This window comes from Cervus elaphus, chromosome 2 (assembly GCF_910594005.1).
Source record: "Cervus elaphus chromosome 2, mCerEla1.1, whole genome shotgun sequence".
Lineage (NCBI taxonomy): Eukaryota > Metazoa > Chordata > Mammalia > Artiodactyla > Cervidae > Cervus > Cervus elaphus.
In genome coordinates this window covers 631,089-655,343 of record NC_057816.1, presented here as the reverse complement: position 1 = coordinate 655,343, position 24,255 = coordinate 631,089, and the positions used below count along the sequence as shown (strand labels likewise).

Sequence of the window (24,255 nt, the reverse complement as noted above, 5' to 3'; positions counted from 1 at the left end):
CTGTCACCCCACTGATCACCAGGTTGATCTGGCTGGCTGGGCAGGTGTCCCCTTCCTCCTCCGTGGCTCCATATGCTTCCCTCCCGAAGCTGCATGCTCATGCGAAGAGGACAACCTCCCCCAGTAGCGGGGGACTGTTCTGGGGTCAAGAGATTTGAGTAGCTGTACTCCCCTGCTGGAACCTCCAAACAAGCTCTTAAGGTCTGTTTGGAGGAAAATTTAGGGTAGTCAAACTTCCAAGTCCTTTCAGTTGTGTCTGACTCTGTAACCCCATGGACTGTAGCCCGCCAGGCTCCTCTGTCCGTGGAATTCTCCAGGCAAGAATACTGGAGTGGGTTGCCATGCCCACCTCCAGGGGATCTTCCCGACCCAGAGAACAAACCTGCATCACTTATGTCTCCTGCATTGGCAGGCAGGTTCTTTACCACCAGTGCCACCTGGGAAGCCCCTCCAAGATGCCAGACACACACAAATGAGGTGCTGCTTGCAGCAGTCTACCTTTCTTTAAACAAAGAAACGAAAACAAACTCTCCAAAACACCCAAAAGCCCCCAAAGACCACTTCACATCCATTTCCCTTGGGCTTGAAGAGGCCTTACGAGCACTGCCACTCATGGGCTGCAGGAGCAATGCAGCTGATGACACTGACCAGGGGAGGGGTGGGAGAGGTGGCTATGAAAATCCTGCGCCCCTCCAGGATGCTGCCAGGTCAGGCATCCCGTTCAAATCCAGAGCAGGAACCTATGACTCAGTCTCCCTAAGGTACCTGTTGAAAAATACACCCCTTGACCTTAAAGCACAGATCAGCCAGGCCAGTAGGCAGTCAGCTATCACTGAACAGGCCTCTTGTTTTGGACCGTTTGGGGTGTCTCAGGCTTATGCTCACCCATTGCAGCTCCTTCCTCTAAGGGTGAGCTGATGGAATCTATGCCAATTTTAAGATTAGCCTGAGAAAAACAGCTTTGGGAAAGAAAATATACCTAAAAATATCACTCCAGACCTTTAGCACCACCATAGGCTCAGTCAGTAAAGAATCCGCCTGTAATGCAGGGGACCTAGGTTCGATCCCTGGATTGGGAAGATCCCCTGGAGAAGGGAATGGCAACCCACTCCAGTATTCTTGCCTGGAGAATTCCATGGACAGAGGAGCCTGGTGGGCCTCAGTCCATAGGGTTGCAGAGTTGGATGTGACTGAGCGACTAACTCATAAGAGTTTCCTCCAGGTGCTGCAGCAAATCATCACTAACTGATGGTTTTGGAACGGCAGAAATGGACCCTCATGGTTCTAGCAGCCAGAAGTCTATGGTCAAGGTGCGTGCAGCGTGGGTTCTCCTGGAGGCTGTACGCAGGACTCCATTTCCTGCATCTTCTAGCTTCAAGGGACTGCCTGCAGCCTTGGCTGGGGGATGTGGGACCCCATCTCTGCCTCCCTCAGCCCATGGCCTTCTCCCCCATGTCTATCTCTGATCTTCCTCCCTCTCCTAAGGATCCCGGTCATTGAATTGAGGTCTCCCCCTAGATCCAAGATGACCTCTTCCTGAGCTTCTTACTCACAACCATGAAGACTCTATTTCCAAACAAGGCCTGTGTCACAGGGGCTGGAGATCGGGACGTGGACAGCCTGCCAGCGTCCACCACTCCAGGTGCCCCTCTATAGCCCCCAAGACAGGCTGCCCGTTTGGCTTTGTGGATTCGTGTACCATCTCACCCTTGCTGTAGGTATTTTCATGTGGGGCGTGGGGTGGCGAGAAGCATTAAAACCCAGGAGCGACACCACAAGCACACAACCCCGTGCCCGGCCCCCTGCCAGTCGCAGAAGCCTACCCTGGGGCGACTGGACACCTACGTGCCGGTCAGTATGTGATGCCCCGGCCAGGTGAGCTGGGGCGGGGCCCAAGGACGGAAGGCCTGCTGTGCCGGCCTTGGAGTTGCATCTGGAAGCTTCCGCCCCACGTGACACGCCCTCGCCCTTCTCCCTCTGGACTTTGCTTATCCCGGCACCCAGGGAGGATGTCTCCATCCACAAGCAGGGGAGGGCTGGGAGGCAGGAAATCCGGACGTGCGTCCCCCATCCTGGCCTTCCGGCCTGAGAACCGAATTGAGGCCCAGAAGTGACAGGACACCGTCGGTGATAGTGCTTGTGCCCTGCCCTCGGGGTGACCCCATTAAAACAGGACGAGTCACGGGAGGCCCCTGGCAGGAACGCCTTACCCTGTGCTGACTCGGCAAGTGAAGGGCGCCTCGGGGCTACCGGCGAGGAGAGGGACCCCCCTCGCCCCCGCCCCTGGGGGCACTGGCCCGCCCAGGGGAGACACGAGCCCGGCCCCAGGAGCTCCACGGGCCCCAGGCACCACCGGCAACCATGTGTGGGTGCTCTCGGGGTATCTACACGCATTGGGTTCCCACAGTAAGTCAGGGATGCCCTCAAGGTCACCCTGGAGAGGCCACCTCAGACTCGGGCTCCTCAGCTGGCCAGGTGCCCCCGAGGTGGGGTGCTCTAGCTCTGCAGTGTCCCAGAACATGGGGGGAGGGCTGGCCTCTGAAGGCCCTCTTGCTCCACGGGGCCTGCATCTGCCCTGGTGTGTCCTCTGGTGTCCTCTGCAACAGGCGGGGGGCAAGGTGGGCCAGACCTGGGTTCGCCGCTCAGGGCCTGGACCTGACAGGGCAGGCTGCTCCTTAGGCAACGGGGCCAGCGACGGGTGCTGGGGGTGAGAGTTTAGGGGCTGAGCCAAGAGGGTTATACTCAGACTTACATTAAATTTAAATAATTGGGATTCGATTTATTGATGTTCTAATTTCAAAGCTCCATTTTTTTAACTTGCTAAGTTCAATTTTACAAACCCTGTTATCCCCTTTATAAACCTAACAGATTTTATAGTCATTTTTAAGGGGCCTCTGCCATCTACAAACTCAGTTAATTAAGCATTTTCAACATTTCAAACCTAATTTATCTTTTATTTCCCTTTATGTACTCCAGTTTGTCTGAATTGACAACAAAATATCAGGTACTTCAAGAACTCATACTCAATAGGTTAAATATTTTAAATGGTGAACCCCAAATTGTTGCAAATCTTCCAGAAACATGAACGACCCAATGTGTTCAGATTTCACTTAATCTGTAAATCCTAACATTTGGCTGAGATTCTCTTAAACCTGACACTTGACGGTTGGTATGTGACATACTTTGGCACATTCACCAGCCCCCATCCCCTGGAAAGACTGTGGGGGTCAGCTGGCAGGAATAGGAGGAAGAGAAAGAAGGAAATCTGAGTAGGAAGAAAGAGAACAAAGTTCAGTTCAGGGAGAAGCCTCTTGAACAGCAGAAATGGGGAAACAGCCATGGGGCGGGTGTCAGGACTGGCCCAGCAGGGATGGGCTGTGTGGTTTTCTGCAGGAAACTGTGCTGTAAACAACTCTGGATGGCGGGGGTCCGCCAGCTTGTATCAGGTGTCAGATGCTTCAGCACCAAAACTGCTTGTGACTGTGTGTTCAGTCTGTTTCAGAGGTGCACTGACTCGCCTAGCTGGGAGCTGAGATTAGGGGTGGGGGGGGGGGCGGTTACTGTTAGCCTCTGGAGGGTTCCAGCTTTGTAGGAGCCACATGTGAGAAGTGCCGCCCTTCCCAGAGGCAGGGAGAGAGAGAGCGCTGACTCTAGGATTCCTGGGATTTGCGATGTCCAGGGGCTATCCAGAGGGTCTGGAGCATGTGTCCCTACTCCAGACAGCACTGTGGGCACCACGGGCCCCCGGATAACGACCAAAACCAAAGACTGAGTAAGAAGCGCTCACCCAGAGAGACGTGGGGGCTGACAGAGGAGGGCCAGGCTGGGGGGCGGCCACCAGAAGGTGGGAGCAAAGTCTGGGGAGGCGATTCCCGCACCCAGGAGAGAACGCCGGGAGGTCGGGCCTGCGCGGTCCTCCTGGCCCCCGGCCTGGCCGAGCAGAGGTCGTGGAACCCACGGCGCTCCCTAGCGGTCACCCACGTGGTCGCCGCGCAGACGGTCCTCCGCCGGACGTGCGCTCGCCGGAGCCCAGACCTCTGAGCCACCTCTCGAGCGCGAGCGTTAGGTTCCCAGGAGAACCCGAGGCCCGCGGAAGGAGGCGGTGGGCGCGCGCGACAGCCCTCGGGGTCTCCCGGCGCTCGCGTCTCCACCCGGCCGGCTCGGCGCGGGCCCTTCCTCCCCGCCCTCTTCGCTGTCCCGCCCGGCCCGCCCCTCGGCTTCCCCTAGCTCGAGAGTTAGCCCCACCCAGTCCGCCAGGCTCCGCCCCGCCTCGGTCCCGACCCTCCACCTCGCTCCGCCCCTTATGCCCATGCCCCGCCCCTGCCAGCCCAGGCTCCTCCCCTTGGCTCTCCCCACCAACCCCCGCCCCTCCCCGTCCCGCCCTGGCCTGTCACCAGGCCCCCTCTTCGGCCCGGCGCCCCCTCCAGCGTGCCTTGCGCAGCGGCGGCCCGGAAGCTGGCGTGGCGCGCTAGCGGCGGCGCTCAGGCGTTCAGAGGCGGGACTTCCGGTGGCGTTCGCGTGGTCTTCCGGCCGACTCCAGGGGCCGGCGCGTCTCCGGGACATGCAGGTGAGCGGCGCCGCGGCGGCCTGGCGTCAGCGCCTCGACCTCGTGGCCTCGGTTCTCCTCCGCCGAGCGAGCCTGCGGGCTGTGCGTGTGAAAGCCGGAGGCGCGGCGTGAGGGAGAATGGGCGTGACGGCGCGAGTGGCTGAGAGGAGGTGCGAGCGGTTGTGTGTGAGGGGGTGTGAGTGGGTGTGACGGACGCGGGGCGGCGGCGCGAACCGGGACTCGCCCGCTGTCTCTCGGCCTCCGCCGCAGCCCTGGGACGCGGCGGCCTTTTCGCGCTGGAGGGCGCCGCCGAGATCCGAGGCCAGAGGCCGGGGCGGCGGGCCGGGGCGGCGGGCCCGGGCCCCGGCGAGCTAGTGTCGCCCGCTCCCGCTGCGCCCAGCAGGCTGTCTTGGGCTTCCTCTGTCTTCGCCGAGGGAACTCGACGGTACCTGCTACCCGCCGTGTGGCCGGCACCCCAGAGTCGCAAGTGTCCCTCCGCCAGGGCTGGGCTTCTGCTCTTACACTGCATCCATTTCCAAGAGCACCCTCGGCCCTCCCCGCAGGAACACAGTTGGCCCCAAAATTTGTGCCCACCGGCGAGAATCTGATGGACACTACTTGATGTGGGGACGAAACCGTTCTGTTCACGGGACAGTCGGCTCTGGGTCCCGCCGGGTGTGGGTGTTGGTCACTCAGTGCGCAGCGGTCAGCATCTCTCAAACTGCACATCGCTGAGCAGAGACAAGTTGGCTGGATTAAAACTAGTTTCTTAAGGAAACGGAGAACGTGAGAGTGCATCCCAGAGCAGGGTTAGCACCGATCAGCTGTTTTCTGCCTGTGTACTCAAGACACATGCACACTTGGGACGCTCATGTGTGTGCTAAGCTCTGTGGAGAGTGTGATGGAAGAGTTGGCTCTCAGACGCACTGACAGAGCCCCCAGGGACACCTCACCTTGCTGGGCTCGAACACCCCTCACATCACAGCCAGCATGTCCCCACTACCCAGTGAGGCAGTCCATCTGGAAAGTTCCACGCCACTGGAGAGCAGCCCTGCACGTGTGAGCAGCTGGGATCTCAGTGCTTCCCCCAGTGTTGTGGAGCGCACGCCAGAGCTGGCCCGCCAGAGCGGGCACAGGGTTGCAAGGGTCTGTGGCCATGCCGGCCCACTCGCGCCTGGCCTGCTTCTGTTGCCCCTGCACCGGCTGCAAAAGCCAGCAGGGCCCATCTTCTTCCTCCAGATCAGCCCCACTTCCATCCTTTCCTCTTTCTTCTTTCCCATGGTGTGAAAGCGCGGGTCACAGGGCAGGCAGATAGTGGGCAGAGGGGTCTCAACGCAGGCAGGACAGTAGGCAGACCAGCTGGCCATGGGCAGAGGCTGGGAAGGGCCACAGAATGTGCCTCCAGGTGACGGCTGAGTGGTTCCTAGGGGACCAGGTCCTGCTTGATTTCTTTTCCTGCTCCATCTTTGGGGGCCCTGACCTCCACCCTGGGGCCAGGGAGGAACCCACAGTTGTGAAAGGCCTGAGGGGGCCAGGGCTGAAGATGAGATGCCCTGCAGGCTTGGCCCCTTACAGCTCAGCAGTCACAGTCTCAGCCCCACCAAGGGAGCACCAGATGGTTCTGGGCTGCATGCCCCCACCGCCAGGCTGAGGCCGAGGAGGAGCCCAGGCCCCCGGCCATGGTGGCAAGGGGCCAGTGTTGGACCTGGGTGGCAGAGGCTGCTGTCCTGGATGGATCTTACGGCCGGGAAGGGACAGAGGGTGGCAAATCAGGCCTGAGTCTCCATATCCTTCCCCACCCCCCTCAAGAGCACTTGATCAGCCGGGGGTGCTGCTCTGGGGGCAGTGGGATGAGGGAGGCTCCTGGATTCCCCGACCCAGGCCCTGTCCTGAAGGTCCCAGGCGGTGACAGCCTAGACCGGGTGTGTGCTGTCTGTGCAGGACTGTAGGCTAAGGGGGAGGTTTGCAGGGGTGAGGGGAGTGAGCTCCGGGCCAGGAGGTCGTGGTGGTGGAGTCCCCGGGCGTGCCATGGGCCTGGCTCTGCTGTCTCCCAACAGGGCACACCCTGCCTGGCCAGGGCTCTGGTGTCCCCAGGGGTGTCCGCCCAATGGGCAAGGGCCTGGGTTGCCTGTGGGGTCTCCTCTGGACCAGCTGGACTTTGGTCAGGCTGAGAGGGGACGTGCTGCCGAGACTGAGACACTGTTGACCCGACAGGCTCTGACGCCGACTGTCTCAAAACCTCAACAAGGAGTGCACGTGGCCCGGCCCTGCGTGTTGCCCAGCTGTCCCCAGAGAGAAGGAGGTGGAGGCGGGGTGGTGGTGCTGGTGGGATGAGAGTCCAGTGGGGAAGCCCAGGGAAAGAGAGCAACTAGACACCAGGCAGCCTGCACATATACTTAGCGTCCTCTTCCCTCCTTGCTGTGGGCGCACTCGTCTGAGAGATTCAATAAAGACACGATCATGCTTTGCGTGTGCACGTTGTGACATTTGTACTGGGGGGTTGTGAGCACCGCGGTGCCCTCAGGATACCAGCATCTGGGAGTGTGGGGTTTGAACAGCTGCAGTGAGTGTCTTCGAACGTTTCCCATGTAGACAATAAGTCCCTCAAAGTGGAATTTTATAAAAGAAAAAAAGGAAACACCGGTCGGAAAGCACAGTATTTGTGACCAGGTTGTCACCTGAACTTGGATTCCCAGGAACAGCTCTGAGGGTGAAGCTGCCATGGTCCTTGAGGTTGTGTCATCCTGATAATCCTCACAGCGGGGAGGCGAGGAGGTAGTGGGGGTGGTGATGCTGTTTCATCTCAGCGTCCGTTCCTTTGGTTGCTGGTGAAGCCGAGAGCCGAGATGCTCTTTTTGGGGCTTGAGGGGGTCTGTGTGTTGTGAGGGGTTTGTGTTATGGGGTGTTTCTGTGTGTTACACTTCTTCACGTCTTTTCTGCATTTTACAGAGTGATTTTTTTTTCTTATTGGGAGTGTTTTTTTTCTTAATTTGTATGAGATCTTTGTATGTCATCTATAGAAACGGGGTAGAAGTTCATTGTCAAGTATTTTACTGTTTTGTGTTTTATTTCTTTAAACCGGTTTTTTATCTGCTAAATGAAAGGGTCATGTTTTTATGTAGCATAATGTAGACATTTTGCTAGTAGCTTCTACTGATGCTGATTTAGGTGGAAAAGCATCCCTCTGTCCAGCTTCCGCCCCAAGTTTACGTACACAGGCATGTTTTCTTCTAGTCCTCTGCACGGCTCTGTGGTTTTACACTCAAGCCAGTAGCCGGTAGCCAGAATGTCTCTGTGCTTGTGGAGGGTGGAGGCCAAGCTTTGCTCAGTCGGCCGGCTGTGGTTAGGGCAGCCCTGAGGCAGTGGGACGGCTCCTGGCCTGCAACAGGGAATGCCCTTTCAGGCGTCTGGGGGAGCCGGGGCCCAGCGATGCTGGCTGCTGGACTCCGGCTGTCGGGGCTGGCTCGTTGCCCGGCTTAGTGCTGGGAGGCCCCAGGCTCCGTCAGGACCTGGGAGGCAGGGGGAACACCCATCTGCCGGGGTCTCCACGGGCTCTGTCTCTCTGCAGCCCCCTGGACCCCGAGGTTAGACCCTGCTGCGACCCGCTCAGCATGCGGGCACTCCTCAGCACGCTCTGGCTTGCCCTGGCCTGCAGCTCTGTGCACGCCACCCTGTCGAAGTCAGATGCCAAAAAGGCTGCCTCGAAGACACTGCAGGAGAAGGTTGGTGGTCTGGGGACTTGCCAGAGGGCTGACCATCGTACCTCCTTGCCCACTGGGGGCTGTGCGCCGGGGCCTGGGAGCCAACTGTGAGCGGGGAGCTTCACCTCCGGGAGGCCAGCACCGTCCCTCTCGGGGCTCCAGCTGGCCGGCCTCGGAGGGAGCAGCTTCTGGTGCTGGGGCCCGAGGGCAGGCCTGCCCCACTGGCCTCGTGGCTCTGCCCGTGGCCCCGGTTCCCTCCCTCGACCCCTGTGCTCCTCCCTGCTTCGCGGGGCGAGTCAGTTGAGCTCTGCCGAGTGTGGCTGTGTTTGTGCGGGTTTCTGGGAAGGCCCGGGGAGGCAGGGTGAGTCTTCAGGGACTGTCCACCCCGCCTGATGGCCTTGCCCTGCAGGCTTCGGTCAGCAGCGCTGGTCCTGGGACAGGGTCCCTATTGACTGAGAGGACGCTGCTGCCCCGGGGCTCAGCCTGGGGACACGCCCTGACCGCGTCCTCCCTGCCTTCCCACCTCAGACTCAGGTTTCGGGCAAGCCCGCCCAGGAGCGGGGTCTGGTGGTGACGGACCTCAAGGCTGAGGACATCGTCCTTGAGCACCGCAGCTACTGCTCGGCCAAGGCCCACAAGAAGCACTTCGCCGGGGACGTCTTGGGCTACGTCACACCGGTAGGCCGGGCCAGGGGTGGATGGCGGACCCTGAGGGCAGGGTGGCTGCTTAGGTCTGCATCCTCACCTCCCTGGGCACTCTCACCGAGGGAGCGGTAGAAGTGATGCCTCCCAGCAGAGGGACCAGGGTCGTGACAGAGTCCTGCTGCGCACGAGGCGGGCGGCCCTGCGGAGCCCCCTCTGGAGGTGGTCGTGCCCTCTGGCCCCCACTGCCAACAGGCTCACTCGTTCTCCCCTCTCTGCCAGTGGAACCGACACGGCTACGATGTCGCCAAGATCTTCGGGGGCAAGTTCACCCATGTCGCCCCCGTGTGGCTGCAGCTGAGGAGGCATGGCCGCGAGATGTTCGAGGTCACAGGCCTGGACGACGTAGACCAAGGTTCTGATGCCATCGCTTGTCTGTGCCCATCCTGGGGGTCTGGGAGAGTGAATGTGAGAGAGTGTGTGTGTGTAAAGACGAGTGAGTCTGGGAGAGTGAATGTGAGAGAGTGTGTGTGTGTGTGTGTGTGTGTGTAAAGACGAGTGAGTCTGGGAGAGTGAATGTGAGAGTGTGTGTGTGTGTATGTGTGTGTGTGTGTGTGTGTGTGTGTGTGTAAAGACGAGTGAGTCTGCATGTGAGAGTACTTGAGTGTCATGCTTGCCTGGCATTCAGCTGCATCCCTATTCTCCCTCAGCGGTTTGTACACGGTGTCCCGGGGAGGATCTATGGAGGAGGCATCCAGGACAGTGGCCGGGAGGAGGCGAGGGTCTGGCTGTCCTGACAGCCATGTTTTGCACCTGAGTTTGCTTGGGTGTTTCCCCCTTTGTTTTCAGAGAGAGGATGTGTTGACCAGAAGCGGGGTTCCCTGACTCTAGGGGGCCCGTGGGTCAGAGGACAGCTGGGCAGCATCAGCTCCTGCTCTCTGGTGCCCTCAGCTCTGAGAGAAGGGCCGGGCCCCTTGGGGTGGTGGCCCTGGTGCGGCCACTTGCCCCCAGCCCTGGCTGCTCTGTGGGGGGGTGGGGGGCGGGCGCAGGACCCCAGACTCCCCAGCCACCTCCCTTCCATGCTCCTGCGCTGGGCCCACAGCCCCTCCTCCTGGGGGAGGTCAGGTCAGGGGGCAGGGGCAGGGGCTGTGCCCCCACGCTGACCATCCTCTCCACGTCCCACAGGGTGGGTGCGGGCAGTCAGGAAACAAGCCAAGGGCCTGCGCATAGGTGAGTCCAGTGGGCCCAGGGGGTCAGGGCTGTGGGCCATTAGGCCCCACCCCAGCAGGTGGAGGTCCTGGAGCGCGCTGGGTAGGGGAGGGACCCAGAGTCCTCACACCTGCCTGCTCACCCAGGCCACGCTGCCTAGCGTGTTGGTCCCTCTTCTGACGGATCAGAAACGAGGCCGCCCCAGCCCAGCATTCATGGCCTCGGTCCAGCCGGACCCCAGTGGCCCTGCTGCCCACCTTGCTCAGCCCAGCAAGGCCAGCCCCTTCCCCTGTGGTCTTTCCCTCCCATCTCTCCATTCACCCTTGAGGGTTCATGGAGCTCTCCTGGGGGCCATGCCCAGGGGTGACACTCACCCTGCCCTGCCCATTCTAGAGCCCATGGCCGGTGAGGGAGGGACGCATCGCCAAGTACACTGGGGCCTGGAGGGGGCCGGGCCTGGGAGAGGACCTGCAGTTCGTTTCACGGGGAGCTGGTGGGGGATGGTCCAGTGAGAGCCGGGCAACAAGGAGCCGGACGAGCTGGGGTCTGGGCATTCAGGGACTTGATGGGTGAAGGGAGGAAAGGGCCAGCAACTGCGTCCCCCGCACCACCCGTGCCCCTCCCTCCCCAGGCCATGTGGCAGCGGGGGGCCCACCCGACTACTGGTGGTGGTCATTCTGCTCTGGAGGCCACAGGCCGGCAAGGAGGGTCACGGTCTGCACGTCTGCCCCCAGTGCCCCGTCTACGGTTCGAGGACTGGACGTACGAGGACTTTCAGAGCGTCCTGGACAGCGAGGATGAGATTGAGGAGCTCAGCAGGACTGTCGTCCAGGTGGCCAAGGTGATGCCCGGGGCTCCCTCCTGACCACGTGCATCTCGGGTGCAGGGGCTGCCCTCCCGGGGGACGCATCACCCAGGCCGGTGCCAGGCTGTAGGGCAGAGAGAGCCCTTCAGGGCCCCAGGGGGTATTTGGGGAGGCATGCGAGTGGCCGGGACCAAGAGCTGCAGCTTCTCTGCTCGGGCCTGCAGTTGGGAGGGGGAAGCCAGGGTTGGCTTTGCCTGCCGCAGGCAGGAGCCCCTCCTCCTGGAGCCCTGCCCGCCTGCCCCTGTCCTTCCAGGGCCAGCACTTCGACGGCCTGGTGGTGGAGGTCTGGAACCAGCTGCTGGTCCAAAAGCATGTGTGAGTGGGCCTGGGTGGCGTGCGGGGCGCGGGGCGTGCACCAGGTCCTTCCCAGCTGTGGGGGTCGGGAAGAGGCTGAGGCCGGACGTGGAGGGACCTCGTCTGGGGGGAGGGCCGTCTTCCCACAGCCTGTGCCGGGGCCGGAGCGGAACCCCGAGGTCAGAGCAGCTCCAGGAAGCCTGGGAGCGGCTGCGGGCTGATGGCCGGCTGAGCACCGATGGGGCTGGCCCAATGGGGCCTTCAGGGGACTTGGCGAGGAGGTGGCCCAGCAGGACCGGGGCGCCTGCGGCAGATGGCCATGGGCTCCTCTGGGAGAAGGTCCTGCCATCCATCCTCGGCCCTGCCTCAGCCGGCTTGGGGGCCGCGGGCAGGGCTCCCTCCATCCCTCCAGCAGCTGCGGGCTGCTCTCCGCCTGCCCGGAGGCAGCATCCTCAGGCCTCTTAGTGCAGCAGGAGGGTTTTCTTGAGGGGCCGTGCAGGGCTCCGGGACTCCCACCCAAGGCCCAGGAAGCCACTCCTGGAGCCTGGCCTGCTGGGCTCTGCCTGGGGGTGGGGAGACGCCGCTGCCTGGCTGGGGGTGGGGGCAGCCCAGATGCCTGCGCGACTGTGGTTCCTGCTTCTCTGCTCAGACCACACTCCCCCACTGTGGGTGCTTCTGGAAGGCTCCCCCGTGTGCACTTGTTCCCTGGGGGCGCCCCGAGGCCGGAGTTGAGAAGGAGGACGGGTGGAGAACGAGGGCCCCGTGTTGGGAGCTGACCCCCCACTGCACTCTGGTGGCCCCTCTGGTGGCTTTTGGTTGAGAGATGATCCCTGCACCCGCCGGGCTCTGCCTCGGTCCCTGCTGCGTGGTCCGTCCTGCTGAGGACGCCTGAGCGGGGCGGGGGTAGATGGCTTCTTCCGGGCGGCCTAGGAGGGTTTGCACAGCAGGCATGCGGCAGGACGAGCCGGGGCTCCCGGCGGGGCAGGGGCAGGGTGCGGGCCAGCCAGCCCAGCAGATGGCTTTGGACCCGGCTCCCTGGGTGTGTGATGAAGGCGATGCACCTTGTCCCAGCCCTGGGCAGCAGGTCCCCAGGCCCCTCCCAGGACAGCCTCCTGTGGAGGAGCGAGTGGGAGCTGCCTGGCTGTGGCAAGAAGCCTGTCTCTTGCGTTCATGCCGGCAGGCCAGTGGGCTGGCGGCCCCGGGAAGCCCTGGGGACTTCGTTCCAGCAGAGCCCGCCAGGCAGGCGCTGCCCCTGGGCCACAAGAGCACCTCCCCTTCTCAGAGACTCAGCCCCCTGGGTGGTCCCCAAAGCCGAGCAGGCACTGATGGTGATGGATGCCAAGGGCACAGGCGGTGTGCCAGCTCCCGGCCTCAGGGAGGGGCCGACCTGGGTTCTGCAGCCCATGTGTCCCCCGGGGGCATCCCTGAGCCCACAGCCACAGCCGGAGTGGTGTCTCCTTGGCCCTGGGGTCCCCCCGCTGAGGGTGGGCCCCACGAGACTCAGAGGCTGGAGTGGCGTCTCCTTGGCCCTGGGGTCCCCCCGCTGAGGGTGGGCCCCACGAGACTCAGAGGCTGGAGTGGCGTCTCCTTGGCCCTGGGGTCCCCCAGCTGAGGGTGGGCCCCACGAGACTCAGAGGCTGGAGTGGCGTCTCCTTGGCCCTGGGGTCCCCCCGCTGAGGGTGGGCCCCACGAGACTCAGAGGCTGGAGTGGCGTCTCCTTGGCCCTGGGGTCCCCCCGCTGAGGGTGGGCCCCACGAGACTCAGAGGCCGCCCCGTGCCCGCCTCCGCAGGGTGGGCCGCAGCTGTGCCCCGCGCCGCCTTGCGTTGTGCAGACTGGCTCGAGCTGAGAGGGGCTGAGGGCGCATGGCCCCCCCACCTGCCCGCGCTATGCGGGGGCACTCGCCGCCTCTGCTGCAGACCGAGGTGGCCCTGCGGGGCTGTGGGGGAGGACCTGGGTCGGTCGCTGGGCCCACAGCCGCCCAGGCAGTGTGGGGCCAGGCCAAAGTGGACCCAGCACGGAGTTGGCCCAAGACCTGCCTTCCTGGCAGGGCGGCCTTTGGGGGGCTGAACCAGCCGCTCCGCGGTCCACGCACGGCCAGCAGCCCGGGGCTGGTGCCTCCAGACAGGCGTTCCCGGGGACGCTGCCCACCAGACCTGAGATGCCGCCACGTCCCGCACCCTTCGTGACCAGAGGAGCCATGGGCTGTCTGCCTTTCTGTCCCTCACCTGGCAGCCTGCTGCCCATGGAGATGCTTCTCCTTGGGTCCAGGCACGCCTGGTGGAGCAGTCGCCGCTGACTGTCCTTACTGCCCTCCTGGAGCTGAGGAAGGCGGAGCTGTGTGTCGGCGACTGCTTGGGGTGGGGGTGACTGCATGAGGGGGGTGGGCAGTCAAGGCAGCCTCCCTGGGCGGGAGGTCAGGGCCCCAGCACAAGGCCCCGTCAGTAGAGCTGCCCCCGCGCCCTGGGTGTAGGGCACCCCTGCCTGCAGCACCCCAGGGTCACGGGCTCCTTCCTCATCTCTGCCTGGCTGCTATCCAGGAGGGTCCAGAGGTGACGGCCCCTCTCTGCTCCGCCCCCTGTGGCTCGGGGGTCGGGGGCCATGCAGGCCAGGTTGGGTGGAGGGTGACCCATCCTCCGCTCCTCTGCAGGGGCCTCGTTCACCTGCTCACCCACATGGCTGAGGCGCTGCACCAGGCCCGGCTGCTGGCTTTCCTGGTCATCCCGCCAGCCGTCGCCCCGGGGTAAGTGCTGTGCCTGCTCGCCCGGGAGGTCCTTTCTGGCCCCCACCTGGCCCGGCCACGCTGGCCACTGCCCGTGTTGGGGGGGACCCCATCAGCACGTGGGATGCCTCAGTGTCCTCGGCACGTCCTCGCAGGTCCGCAGCTCAGGGCCCAGACTGCCTCAGGCCAGGCCTCCTGCCGCTCAGCCTGGTCGCTTCCTGCCACCCCAGCCCCGTGGCAGGGAGCTGGACCTGGTGCCGGCTGTCAGCGCTGTGGCCTGACCACCATCCAGCCCACGGCCGGCACGGAGGAGGCCCGGGTGGGGACCTGAGGGGCTGAGCTAAGGGGTGGCAGGGGCCCAGAGGGGCCAGTCATCAGCTCACTGCAGAGTTCGGGCCAGTGAGTGGGATGGGGCGGGTGGCCTCTGGACCCTGCTGTCTGGCCTCACACAGAAGAGGCCGCCCCAGCAGCTCTGGGTGGCTGCCTTCCTGTGCCTGACGCCCCCAGCCCGCGGGAGGGCCTTGGCCCCAGGTGTCACCTCCGACGCTTCTGAGTGTGTGCTCGTGCGTGGAACACACTTGTGTGAGGGGCCAGTGGTCCTCCTGGGGTGGGGGCCCTGGTCTGGAGGGCTGGGGCAGTGGACGCACGCGTGGTCCGTGGGCTCAGCTGCAGGTGCAGCATCTGTTTCCAGGATCTCTGGTGTCTGTCGGTTGGGGTGGGTCGGGACAGGCGGAGCCCCAGTTGACGTTTGTGATTGGCCGTCGGGGCCATTGGTGGAGCTCCTCCAGCCCAGGGAGGGCCCGGGTCGCGGGCGGGACTGGCCCCCTTGCAGGCCCCTCCTGCTGACAGGTGTGCAGGGCAGACCCCCATGTGCTGGAGGGTGTGAGGGAGGGTGAGCGGGCCTGACACCCCTGGGGGCGCTGACCCCTAGGCCTGGGCTCCGAGGGCGGTGGGCTCGGGACGGGGTGGGGAGCAGCTTTCCAGCCAGCACGCTCTCTGCCCCCTGAGCTCCTGGGCTCCCTCCCTCGGCAGTGACCGGGGGGAGGGACGCGCCCTTGGGGGGCAGTGAGAGGGAGACCGGGGGCGGGGGCCCTGGCCTGTGTGGCGCAGGCTGACGGCGGGGTCCTGGGCATGGCTGCCTCTGCTGGCCCCGGGCACGTCTTAGGGGCACAGTCCAGCTGCACCCTCGTGCTGGTGAGCAAGCCTTCCTTCCTGCAGAGGCCCCGGTGGCCAGGCTTTGTCTCGTTGGCTTTGTCCTTCTCTACCCGCACTTCTGGACAGCAGCCCAGCGGAGGAACTAGTGAGCTGTAAACAAATTTCTTGGTTTTTCTGCCGCGTCAGTCTCTTCTTAGAGGCGGCACTGCTGCCCGTGGGAACAGCAGCCCAGGAGCGTGTCTTCGTGGCAGCCTTTTGCTGCCGGTGGCCTATGTCCCCCCCCCCCCTCCCATTTGGGTTCTGTTGGCACGGGTGACCATCCTGACCTTGAGCCCTGCTCCCGATGTCACAGCGTGGCCCCGACTGATGGTCCAGCGCCAGTCAACAGGTTTAATTAGAGCTTTGCGTCATCTTTGCTCTAGGAGGGCCCTGAGTCAGTCTTCGCCTCAGCCCCTTAGGCTGTTTCTTCTGAGAATCGAGCTCCCGGACCCCGGGAAGGAGCTGACCTCAGGCACGGTGGACCGACTTCCCTCCCAGGACCTTCCCCGCAGGGAGCTCGCATCCTCATGGGCGGGTGTCCCCCTTGATGGGTGCTGCACCCAGCTGTCCTCCAGCTACCCCCGGGGTTAGGGTCACCACGGGAAGGGGGTGGGTGGGGTCCTTCCCCAGGGGGGACACCCCTGCCCAGGCTGACCCCTGTTAACGTCTCCTGAGCTCCAGGGGTGGCCTGGGGCCAGACTGTGGAGGCTCAGCGGGGCCGTGGGCAGGGGTCACCCCTGGACACACAGTGGGTGCAGGCAGCAGAGGTCCAGCCGGAGGGGAGGGGCCCTTGCTGACGGGTGGGGATGGCCGGACCTACAGGCACGGTTCTGCTCTGACCACGTAGGGCGGCTGCAGGCAGGAGGCCCTGGGGTGGGCCTGCAGCGGGCAGTGGTGGGAGCCGACAGCAGGCCCACCATCTTGCCTGCTGGGCCACCGTGGATACAGCTCTGCGGGCAGTGTCCGTGGGCCGGGGGACGCCCCACCTGCCCTCAGTGGCAAGGCCAGGGAGGTGCGTGGTCTGCGCTGGTCCTGGGGATGCTCGGCCTGGAGAGGACTGGTCCGGGGTGGGGCTGGGGTGTCCAGCCCAGTAGGCTGCATTTTGCCCTGGGGGTTGCGGCTTCACGGTGTCGGGTGGTTGTCGGGGCCGGGATGAAGCAGGGAGCGTGGCCTGAAACACTGGGGGCCGCTGTGGGGTCCACGCTGCCCGGCATCTCCCGGCTGAGCACGGTGGTCTGGAGCATGGCCCCAGCCTGTGGCCATCACCGCCCAGTGGACACGTCTGGTTCCCAGCTGCGTCCCATGCTCCTGGCCACAGCCAGTGCCTGTCAGGGGTTCTCGCCTGTGTCCCCCAGGGCTCTGGGGCTGCTGGCCACAGTCCCCAGGAGCCTGGTGTCTCTGGGAGGCCTGGGTCAGGCCTCCAGGCCCCTCCCTCTGAAGCCGGAGGCTGGGGGCAGGGGCCTTTGCTCATCGGGCTTGGGGCAGCCTGGTGATGGGATGTCTTAGGGTCGCCTGGACTCCGTGGAACTAGTGACTGAGGCCGAGGTCCACATGGTGGGCCGCCCCTGCCCAGGGATCGGAGGCACTGGCCGAGAAGACGGATTGTCTTCTCTGCCCACACAGTGGGGGACGCAGAGTCCCCTGCGCCCCGCCCAGGGACAGGCGGCAGGCGGGCTGGCTGTCAGCTGTGTCCCACCTGCCCAGACCTGAGGCCCCCAGAGGCAGGGCACCGTGCCTGAGGCTGAATGGAAGCAGGCGGGCCTGGGCTGCCCCTGCCCACGTGAGAGAGGCCTCTGGGGCCTGGGCAGGAGGTGGGGATCTCCGCTGGAGCCGTGACCCAGCTGCAGGCCACCTCATGCACCCAAGCGCTGCCCACCTCTGGGAAAGGGACCGAGGTGTCTTCCTAGAGCAGGGGCGGAAGGGGCCTGAGCTGGGAGCCCCAGGCCGGCATGCCCCGTCCTCCGCTGAGCCCAGGTCAGCTGGGGAGAGGCTGTGACCACAAGGTGGGCATGGAAACCACACCATCTCTTTGCAGGACCAACAAGCTGGGCATGTTCACGAACACAGAGTTTGAGCAGCTGGCGCCCGTGCTGGACGGCTTCAGCCTCATGACCTACGACTACTCCACAGCACAGCCGTGAGTGGGGCGCCCGGGGCCCCGCGTTCTGGCTCGGCACACAGGTGCCCAGCCCTCAGCGGGCCTGTACACTGGATGCCTGGGCGAGGTCCTGCTTCCCACCAGCCTGCTCAGGCTGTGTCCCTTGGTCAGCTCGCAGCTCCAGAATCACGAAGGGCCCAGTCTCTTCTCCCAAAGCCCACAGTTGGCCTTGTGTCAGGCAACCTTCTTGTTTTGGGGTGACTTAGGGCAGCTGGCCACCCCATGGGAATGCCATCCCAGGGTGTCCATCCATGCCTCCCAGCCCTGGCTGCCCCATGCCGGGTACTGGGCCCACCTCCACGCCCAGGAGATGGTGCTCCTGTGTCGGGGGTCACGCTGCTGCCCCGGGCCTCCGCTGAGCGCTCTGCCGCCTGAGGGTCCCGGGCGAAGTAGACACCCAGCCCGGGTCCAGCGTGGCCGTCTGTCTGCTGCTGTCCTTGCAGTGGTGTGCGTGGACTCCTGCTGCGACCCGGGCGCCCGAGGCCTCGGCCCGGTGCTGAAGCCTACTCCTCTCCAACCCTGCAGGGCTGGCCCCAACGCACCGCTGCCCTGGGTGCGAGCCTGCGTCCAGGTCCTGGACCCCAAGTCCAAGTGGCGGAGCAAGATCCTGCTGGGGCTCAACTTCTATGGCATGGACTACTCGGCCTCCAAGGACGCCCGCGAGCCCATCATCGGGGCCAGGTGAGCCGGCGGCCCCGTCTACCACGACACCCTTGTTCCGGGAGGTGGGGGGCTGCAGTGGCGAGGCCGGGCAGGGTCTGATCTCAGGCCGGCTGTCCGCGGGGTGCCATCCCGGCACCCCCTCTGGCCCTGTGTCAGCGGGAGTGTCCCTGACACGGCACAGGTGGCCTGCCACCCCAGCGTCCTCTGCTGTGGCCTGGATGAGCCCTTGGTGTTCCCGGCCGCGCGGTCGCGCTCCTGCTCGGTGTCGGCTGTCTGTGCTGGGCTCTGAAGCTGCTGCTGCGCAGACAGCCTGGGCGCTTCATCCCACGACCTGCTCACCCCCACGTGGTCTCCACACTGGTCCCTGCCCAGCCCCACTGCACTGCGACAACCACGCGCCTTCACGGAGATTTGTTCACGTTCTTTGCACCTGGTTTTCCCTGCGCTTTTTAAACCTTGGGGCTTATCCTTTTTATCGTGTTTGGGAAGGTGGTAGCCAGCTTCTCAGCTCTCCCTTTCTCTCCTCCCTTTCCAGGCCCACGACACTTGTGTGTCAGGCGGTCTCTTTCGCCCCTGCCCGGCGACCCTCACTTTGTCTCGGGGGGCTCTGTTTCTGTTTTCTCTGGCTCAGTTTTCCTTGCTGTCTTCAAGCCCACACACCGTTTCCTGGTCATGTCCTACGCGGGGTCTCTTCCTCCCGTGTATCCCGGTAGCTCTCGTCTGGGGTTTTGTCTGGGACGCCAAGTGTGTGTGTGGAGGCTGCCGGGCAGGCCAGCCCTGTCCCCTCCATGTCCCCGAGCGGCTCTCCGGGGGCCTCTGCTCGGGCCACACGTGCGTTTCACCCAGCCGCGCGCTCTCAGCCCCCTGTCCTCATGCTGTGAGCTGCCGCGACCCGTGAACGCTGTGAGCTGTCCTGTGAGCAGGGACCGTCCTGAGGCCAGTGATCCGAGTGTGTGTGCCCACTGCTGCCCCCCCGTGGGCAGGATCACCTGCAGGCCCGCTGGCCGTGGGGACACAGCACGCCGCCCAGCGCCTGAGCACCGGCCGCTTGCCCGCTGGCCTCGCCCCGCCCGTGCTGTGCTCCCTCGGGGCTGCCCTGCGGAGGGACAGGCCGCTGGGTTGGCCCTTGGTTGGCCTCGGGAGTTCCAGGAGGCTGTTCGGCAGCCGCCCACCCGGCGGGGTGCCACATGTGTTTCCTGGGCGAGTCCCTGGAGTCGGGAGCGCCGTGGGGGGAAGCTGGACAGGAAGGCTCTGCCCTGGGCTTGCTGAGGTCACCCAGCTGAGGGGCCCCCCACCGTGCCTGGAGGCAGAACAGGGAGGGCAGCCTGTGGGGGCAGGGCAGAGGGTTCCCGGGCCCAGGGGCGTGCCAGGGACCACCCCAGAGGGCACGGACCCCAGAGGGTGCCGCCCGCTTCCCTTGACCTCCAGGCGCCCACTTGGGTCCTGCCCAGGGCGCTTACACTGGGTAGAGGCTGAAGGAGTTTGAGGTGGGGTGACTGCTGTCCTGAGGGGTTATGTGGGTCTCTGAGGGGCCATGGGCAGGGGGCTGCTGGGAAATCTCGCCAAGGCCCTTCCTCCCAAGGCCTCAGCAGGGTGGACGGCCAGGGAGACGAGGCCTGGGGCTCTGCTCCAACCCCCTCGGCTGCTGGAGGCCCAGCAGAGCCCATCCGAGAGCCCCTCCCTCGGCCTGGTGACCACGCCCGCTGCCACCTCCTCCCCAGGGCCCTGGGGCGTATGCTGCCTCTGCCCTGGGGGAGCCTTGGGCAGGGGCTGGCCCGGGTTGCCCTGACACCCTCTGCCCACAGCCGATTCCTTCCAGACCATCCCCTGCATCCTCAGGCCTGGGGGCTCTGGGGACAGGGGCAGAGCCTCTGCGGGGCAGGGAGTAGCCCCCCTCAGGCGCATCTGGGGTGCCAGATGGGAGAGTTCAGCGAGGCCCCAGATGGAGGCCTGTCTGGGGGGTGGGGGGGCTGCCTCTGCAGGGAGTGGGTGTATTCACAGGCCCAGGGCCCCGGAGTCATAGCCCACCAGGACGTGCCCCTCACTGGACACCCCCAGGAGCCCTGAGCGGGCGACCAGCAGGTGTGGGGGCAGTGAGCCTGGGGCCATGGCGCCCTGCTGCCCTCCTGATAGCAGCCCAGGCCGGCCTGTCCCTGGGCCACCCACCCTCCCGGCTCAGCCTCCCCGGCGCTGACCTGGCCGTGTGTGGCAGGCGTCACCGGGCCCCTCCAGGGACAGCGGGGGATCAGCGCCTTCCCATCTGCTCCTCACACAGCCGGGGCCTCCAGCAGGGGCGGGAGGCCGGCTCTGCCTGCCGGGGAGTGGGAGGGGTCTCATGGCCTCCCGCCTGCCTCGGCGGGGAGGCGGTCTACACTCTGGATGCGCTGGCCACTGCCTCTGCTCTCCAGCCTGGGTGACTCAGAGGCCCCATCGCCCCACGGCCTCACTGCTCCCCGACCTTGAGAGTCGCGGTGGCCGTGAAACAGCCTCGGGAGGCCGGGCACCCCACGTGCAGACTCACGACCCCCACAGGCCTGGGTGCTGATCCAGGGGTCACCGTGGTTGCTGACCCCCACTCTGGGAGTCTGCCGCACTGCCCTGGTGGTCAGGGTGCCCGCCCAGCCCCCTGAAGGCCCCCAGGCCAAGTGGGCCCACACTCCCCTGCAGCATCCAGACTGGGCTTGCCTCTGCTCAGGGGCCGCCGGGACCTCTGTGAGAGCCAGCCCCGGCAGAACACAGCCAGACGGGCCCAGGGCTGGGCTATGCCCGGCAATACTCCCCCACCACTCACAGGCCAGGGGGCGCGGGGTCGAGGCCACAGGGCTTGGGGAGGCTGCCCGTGCGGCCCTCCTGCCCGGGTCTCGCGCCGCCTTGGACGGGGCTGGCAGCTCCCGCAGCTCTGGGTCTGGCCCGTCTCCGCTGAGACCCTCTCCTCCACCGGCCCCTGGGCCTCGCGGACCCCCTGGGCTCCTGAGCCTCCTGCCCTCACTCTGTGCCCGGGGCCTCCCTATGCACCTTTGACCACTCATCGCATCCCTGCCGGGTCTCCCCTGGGGGACGCTCCAGGGGTCCCACGGGGGTGCTGCTGCCTGTGGGTGACGTGAGGTCTTCCGTGTAAACTGCCTGTGGGTCCTGGGAGCTGAGATGGGGGAAGGGGTGCCTCCTCGCATCGCCTGTGGTGGTGCCCACCGGACTACCCGTGTGGGCCTGCAGCAGAGGACCCTGTGCCTTCCACACGCCCAGCCAGGTCCTCAGCAGCTCGGAGGCGGCGCCCTCCGGGGCGGGTCCTGTGTGGGTTGCAGCACCAGCCATGTCTTGCCCAGGGGCCCTCAGTCCTGCAGGGGCCACGGCAGAGAGCGCAGGGCGCCCAGGCCCCAGTGGGGGGCGGGAAGCCCACCCCGGGCTGGTCTCCCCGTCGCCCTGACAGCCCCCGTTCCGCCTGCTCTCTGCTCACTCACCCAGAGTGGGGGAGCTGTGCAGCTCGTCTCTGGGCCCTGAATCCTCCGCCGACCTGTCTGCTGTGTCTTCGTCTATGATTCTCTTTGCTGTTCCCTGAACCCTTCTTCCCGAAGGCTGACAACTTTTTTGAGCGGGGAGGTGTCATTCACACGCTGTGAGGTCCGCTTGTGGCAAAGCGCCTGACTCAGCAACGTTCAGAACCTCGTCAGGCTGTGCGGCCACCTCCTCTTGTTTCCACAACGTCTCGGCGGCCCCCCCCGGCCCCTGAGGCCACTGACCTGGGATGGGGTCCGTCTGTGACTTGCCTGGGCGGGACGTTTCTCAGAGATGGGTCAGGCGGCCAATGGCCGAGGCCTTCCGTTTTAGCTCAGGGACCGCGCGGCCCCGTCTGTGCCTTTCGCTCATTCACCCCTGCCGCCCACCGCAGCCCCTCCACCTGGGCCGCCCCTGTGGTCCTGCTCTCACTCCACAGCAGTCTGCTCAGCTGTCCCCACCCAGGCGGTCACTCCCTGCCCCTCCACCTCCCACCCCAGTGAGCATGGGGTCCTGAGTGGACCCAGCCCTGGCACTGCCCGGCCTTAGCCTCTGGGATGAGGAACTGACCCCAACAGAGCAGCCTCAGCTGCCCCCACAGCCCACCTGCTCCAGCAGGCAGCCCCCCATGAGGAGTGCGTGGCCAGGGCTCCCGAAACCCCAGGGCCTGGAGCCAGCTGCTGAGCAGCATCTGCCCGACCCAGGACAGGACTCGGGGGCTCAGAAACGTCCACCCCACCCCACGTCCCAGATCACCTTAGCCTCAGGGCAGACGGCTCCAAAGCGGCAAGTGATCCTTGTGATTCCAGGAGCGTGACTGTGGTTAAGGATGATGCCATCATTTTGGACAATTGGAGCTGGTGTGGGGGGGGTTGTGGGTCCTGGCCCAGACCCTGTGGGGAGCCCCACGTCCTCCACCGTGGATTCCCCACTGCTCTGTCCAGCCCTGCCCCCCAGCACCCCACTGGTGTCAGTGGTCCAGCCCAAAGCACACAGCGCCCCCCTGGGCTCGGGGGCGGGCCGGCCGCACTCCGCCCCCCCCCAGCCTGTCTGGGCGCCGGCTGCTGGCCAGGGAGACGCCGTGCGGGCTGCAGGCCCCACTGTCCCGGCCACGCGGCGCCCTGGAAACCAGCTCGTCTGCCGTGTGTGTTGGGGGCAGGTCTGAAACCGGTGCCTTTTGGCAGTGAGGCGGGCCCACCGCAGGCCTGGGGCAGCTGCGTCCACAGCGGGGAGGCAGGGAGGACAGCCTGGGTCCCCAGAGGGCTCAGACACCAGTGTTTCCCTGGAAAGGGGGCGAGGGCACGCGGAGCCGAGGCTGCTCCCAGGGCTTGCTCACGTGTCCCCAGCGGGTGGGGCCCAGGAGCACCGTCTGTGCCTCCCGGCCAGTGCTGCACCCACATTGCAGAGCCTCGTTCCGCCCGTGGTGCTGTCGGGTCAGGGCAGTGTCCCGGCCCCCACATCTCAGCAGCCTGTCGGGACCCTTGTTCCCCCCCAACCACAGCCCCGGCCTGGGTGTTCAAGAACCCGCCCTGTGGTCCTGCTTCCTGGCATTCATCGTGCCCAGGCCACCCCACGTGGCCCTCCCACCCCGCCTGGTGTCGCTGGCATTCCACGGACCACTGGGGGTCGACATGCTGCCCCAGTTAGCCTTGACCTGCTGTGATGGCAAAGGCCGCCCCCACCCATCTGGGTGGGCGGGGTAGGGCTCCGCACCCACAGCCCGTCTCCCCCAGGTACATCCAGACGCTGAAGGACCACCGGCCCCAGGTGGTGTGGGACAGCCAGGCTGCAGAGCACTTCTTCGAGTACAAGAAGTGAGTGTCGGGGAGGGCCTGGGCTGGGGTCCCGTGGGCGTGGGACAAGCCTCTGCCCTGAGGCCCGACCGGCCTGAGGAGGGGCACAGACCTGCGCCCTGGGCTGGCGGGGCGGGGCCAGGAGGAGTGGAGGCTGCCGCGGACCAAGGGTTTGCTCTCTTGCAGAAGCCGCGGCGGGAGGCACGTCGTTTTTTATCCGACGCTGAAGGTGCGTGTGGGGCTGGGGCTGCGGGTGGGTGGCGGCCCTTGGCGAGGTGGCAGCGGGCAGGTGGGCCTCAGGGCTGGTGCAGCCGGGCTGATACTCCCTCCGCCTCAGTCCTTGCAGGTGCGGCTGGAGCTGGCCCAGGAGCTGGGTGTGGGGTTGTCCATCTGGGAGCTCGGCCAGGGCCTGGACTACTTCTACGACCTGCTGTAGGCCGGACCTGCATGCAGCCAGCATGCCCTTTTCCAAGAGACAGAGGGACTGATGTGCGAAATACAGACTCTTTTCCATTTCGGGAGCTGTGTGTGCTGCGGCCTCTGCGGGGACCAAGCAGGCTGGGAACCCAGGCCCCTCAGGGCAGTAACCTGGGGCAGGGGGTCCTAACAGGACCAGGGGGAAGCTAAGGATGCAGACCCTCCCGCCCAGCCTTGGCTGCATGCCCTCCGCTGGCTGTTGAAGCAGGGCCCACTGTCCCCACTGCACAGGCAGCGGTGGCCTGCAGTCCCTGAGGGTTCAGAGGCTCCAGGGCAACCCCAGGTGCCTCTCCTTGTGGACGCTCCGGCAGGCGTCACCCCAGGGCCGTGCAAAGGGACCGGCCTCCCACCCAGGAGCCTGGTGGGCACCATATGGCAAAGGCGTGGCGGAAACCGGGGCTCAGAGAGGCAGGCCCCCCAGAGCAGGGCATGGGCTGTGGTCACTGACAGCTCACTGTGGGCCGCTGCCCGCCGGCTACGGCTGTTCTACCAGGAGGGCAT

The 24,255-nt window shown here is 65.1% G+C and overlaps 1 protein-coding gene across 3 annotated transcripts; it reads left to right on the top strand.

Moving 5' to 3' along the window:
- The first annotated feature begins 4,432 nt into the window (after nucleotides 1-4,432).
- CHID1 (chitinase domain containing 1) lies at nucleotides 4,433-23,798 on the top strand. Of its 3 annotated transcripts, none has more exons than XM_043922772.1 (13): nucleotides 4,433-4,567; nucleotides 8,115-8,268; nucleotides 8,776-8,925; nucleotides 9,172-9,304; nucleotides 10,075-10,119; nucleotides 10,833-10,939; nucleotides 11,217-11,278; nucleotides 13,906-13,998; nucleotides 17,207-17,308; nucleotides 17,855-18,010; nucleotides 23,218-23,298; nucleotides 23,464-23,506; nucleotides 23,615-23,798. In XM_043922772.1, the coding sequence occupies exons 2-13, from the start codon at nucleotides 8,158-8,160 to the stop codon at nucleotides 23,711-23,713; spliced, it is 1,182 nt and encodes a 393-aa protein (XP_043778707.1). In that variant the 5' UTR covers nucleotides 4,433-4,567; nucleotides 8,115-8,157; the 3' UTR covers nucleotides 23,714-23,798. The 3 variants fall into 3 exon arrangements, with proteins under 3 accessions (XP_043778707.1, XP_043778690.1, XP_043778698.1); XM_043922755.1 differs by lacking the exon at nucleotides 4,433-4,567 and adding an exon at nucleotides 4,574-4,716; XM_043922763.1 differs by lacking the exons at nucleotides 4,433-4,567; nucleotides 10,075-10,119 and adding an exon at nucleotides 4,574-4,716.
- Nucleotides 23,799-24,255: the final 457 nt, after the last annotated feature.

Coding starts and splice junctions, on each gene's coding strand:
- CHID1 (XM_043922755.1), top strand. CDS start 4,685: ATGGGCGTGACGGCGCGAGTGGCTGAGAGGAG. Junction 18,011..23,217: donor GAGCCCATCATCGGGGCCAG/GTGAGCCGGCGG, acceptor CGTCTCCCCCAG/GTACATCCAGACGCTGAAGG. Junction 23,507..23,614: donor TTTTTTATCCGACGCTGAAG/GTGCGTGTGGGG, acceptor CCTCCGCCTCAG/TCCTTGCAGGTGCGGCTGGA.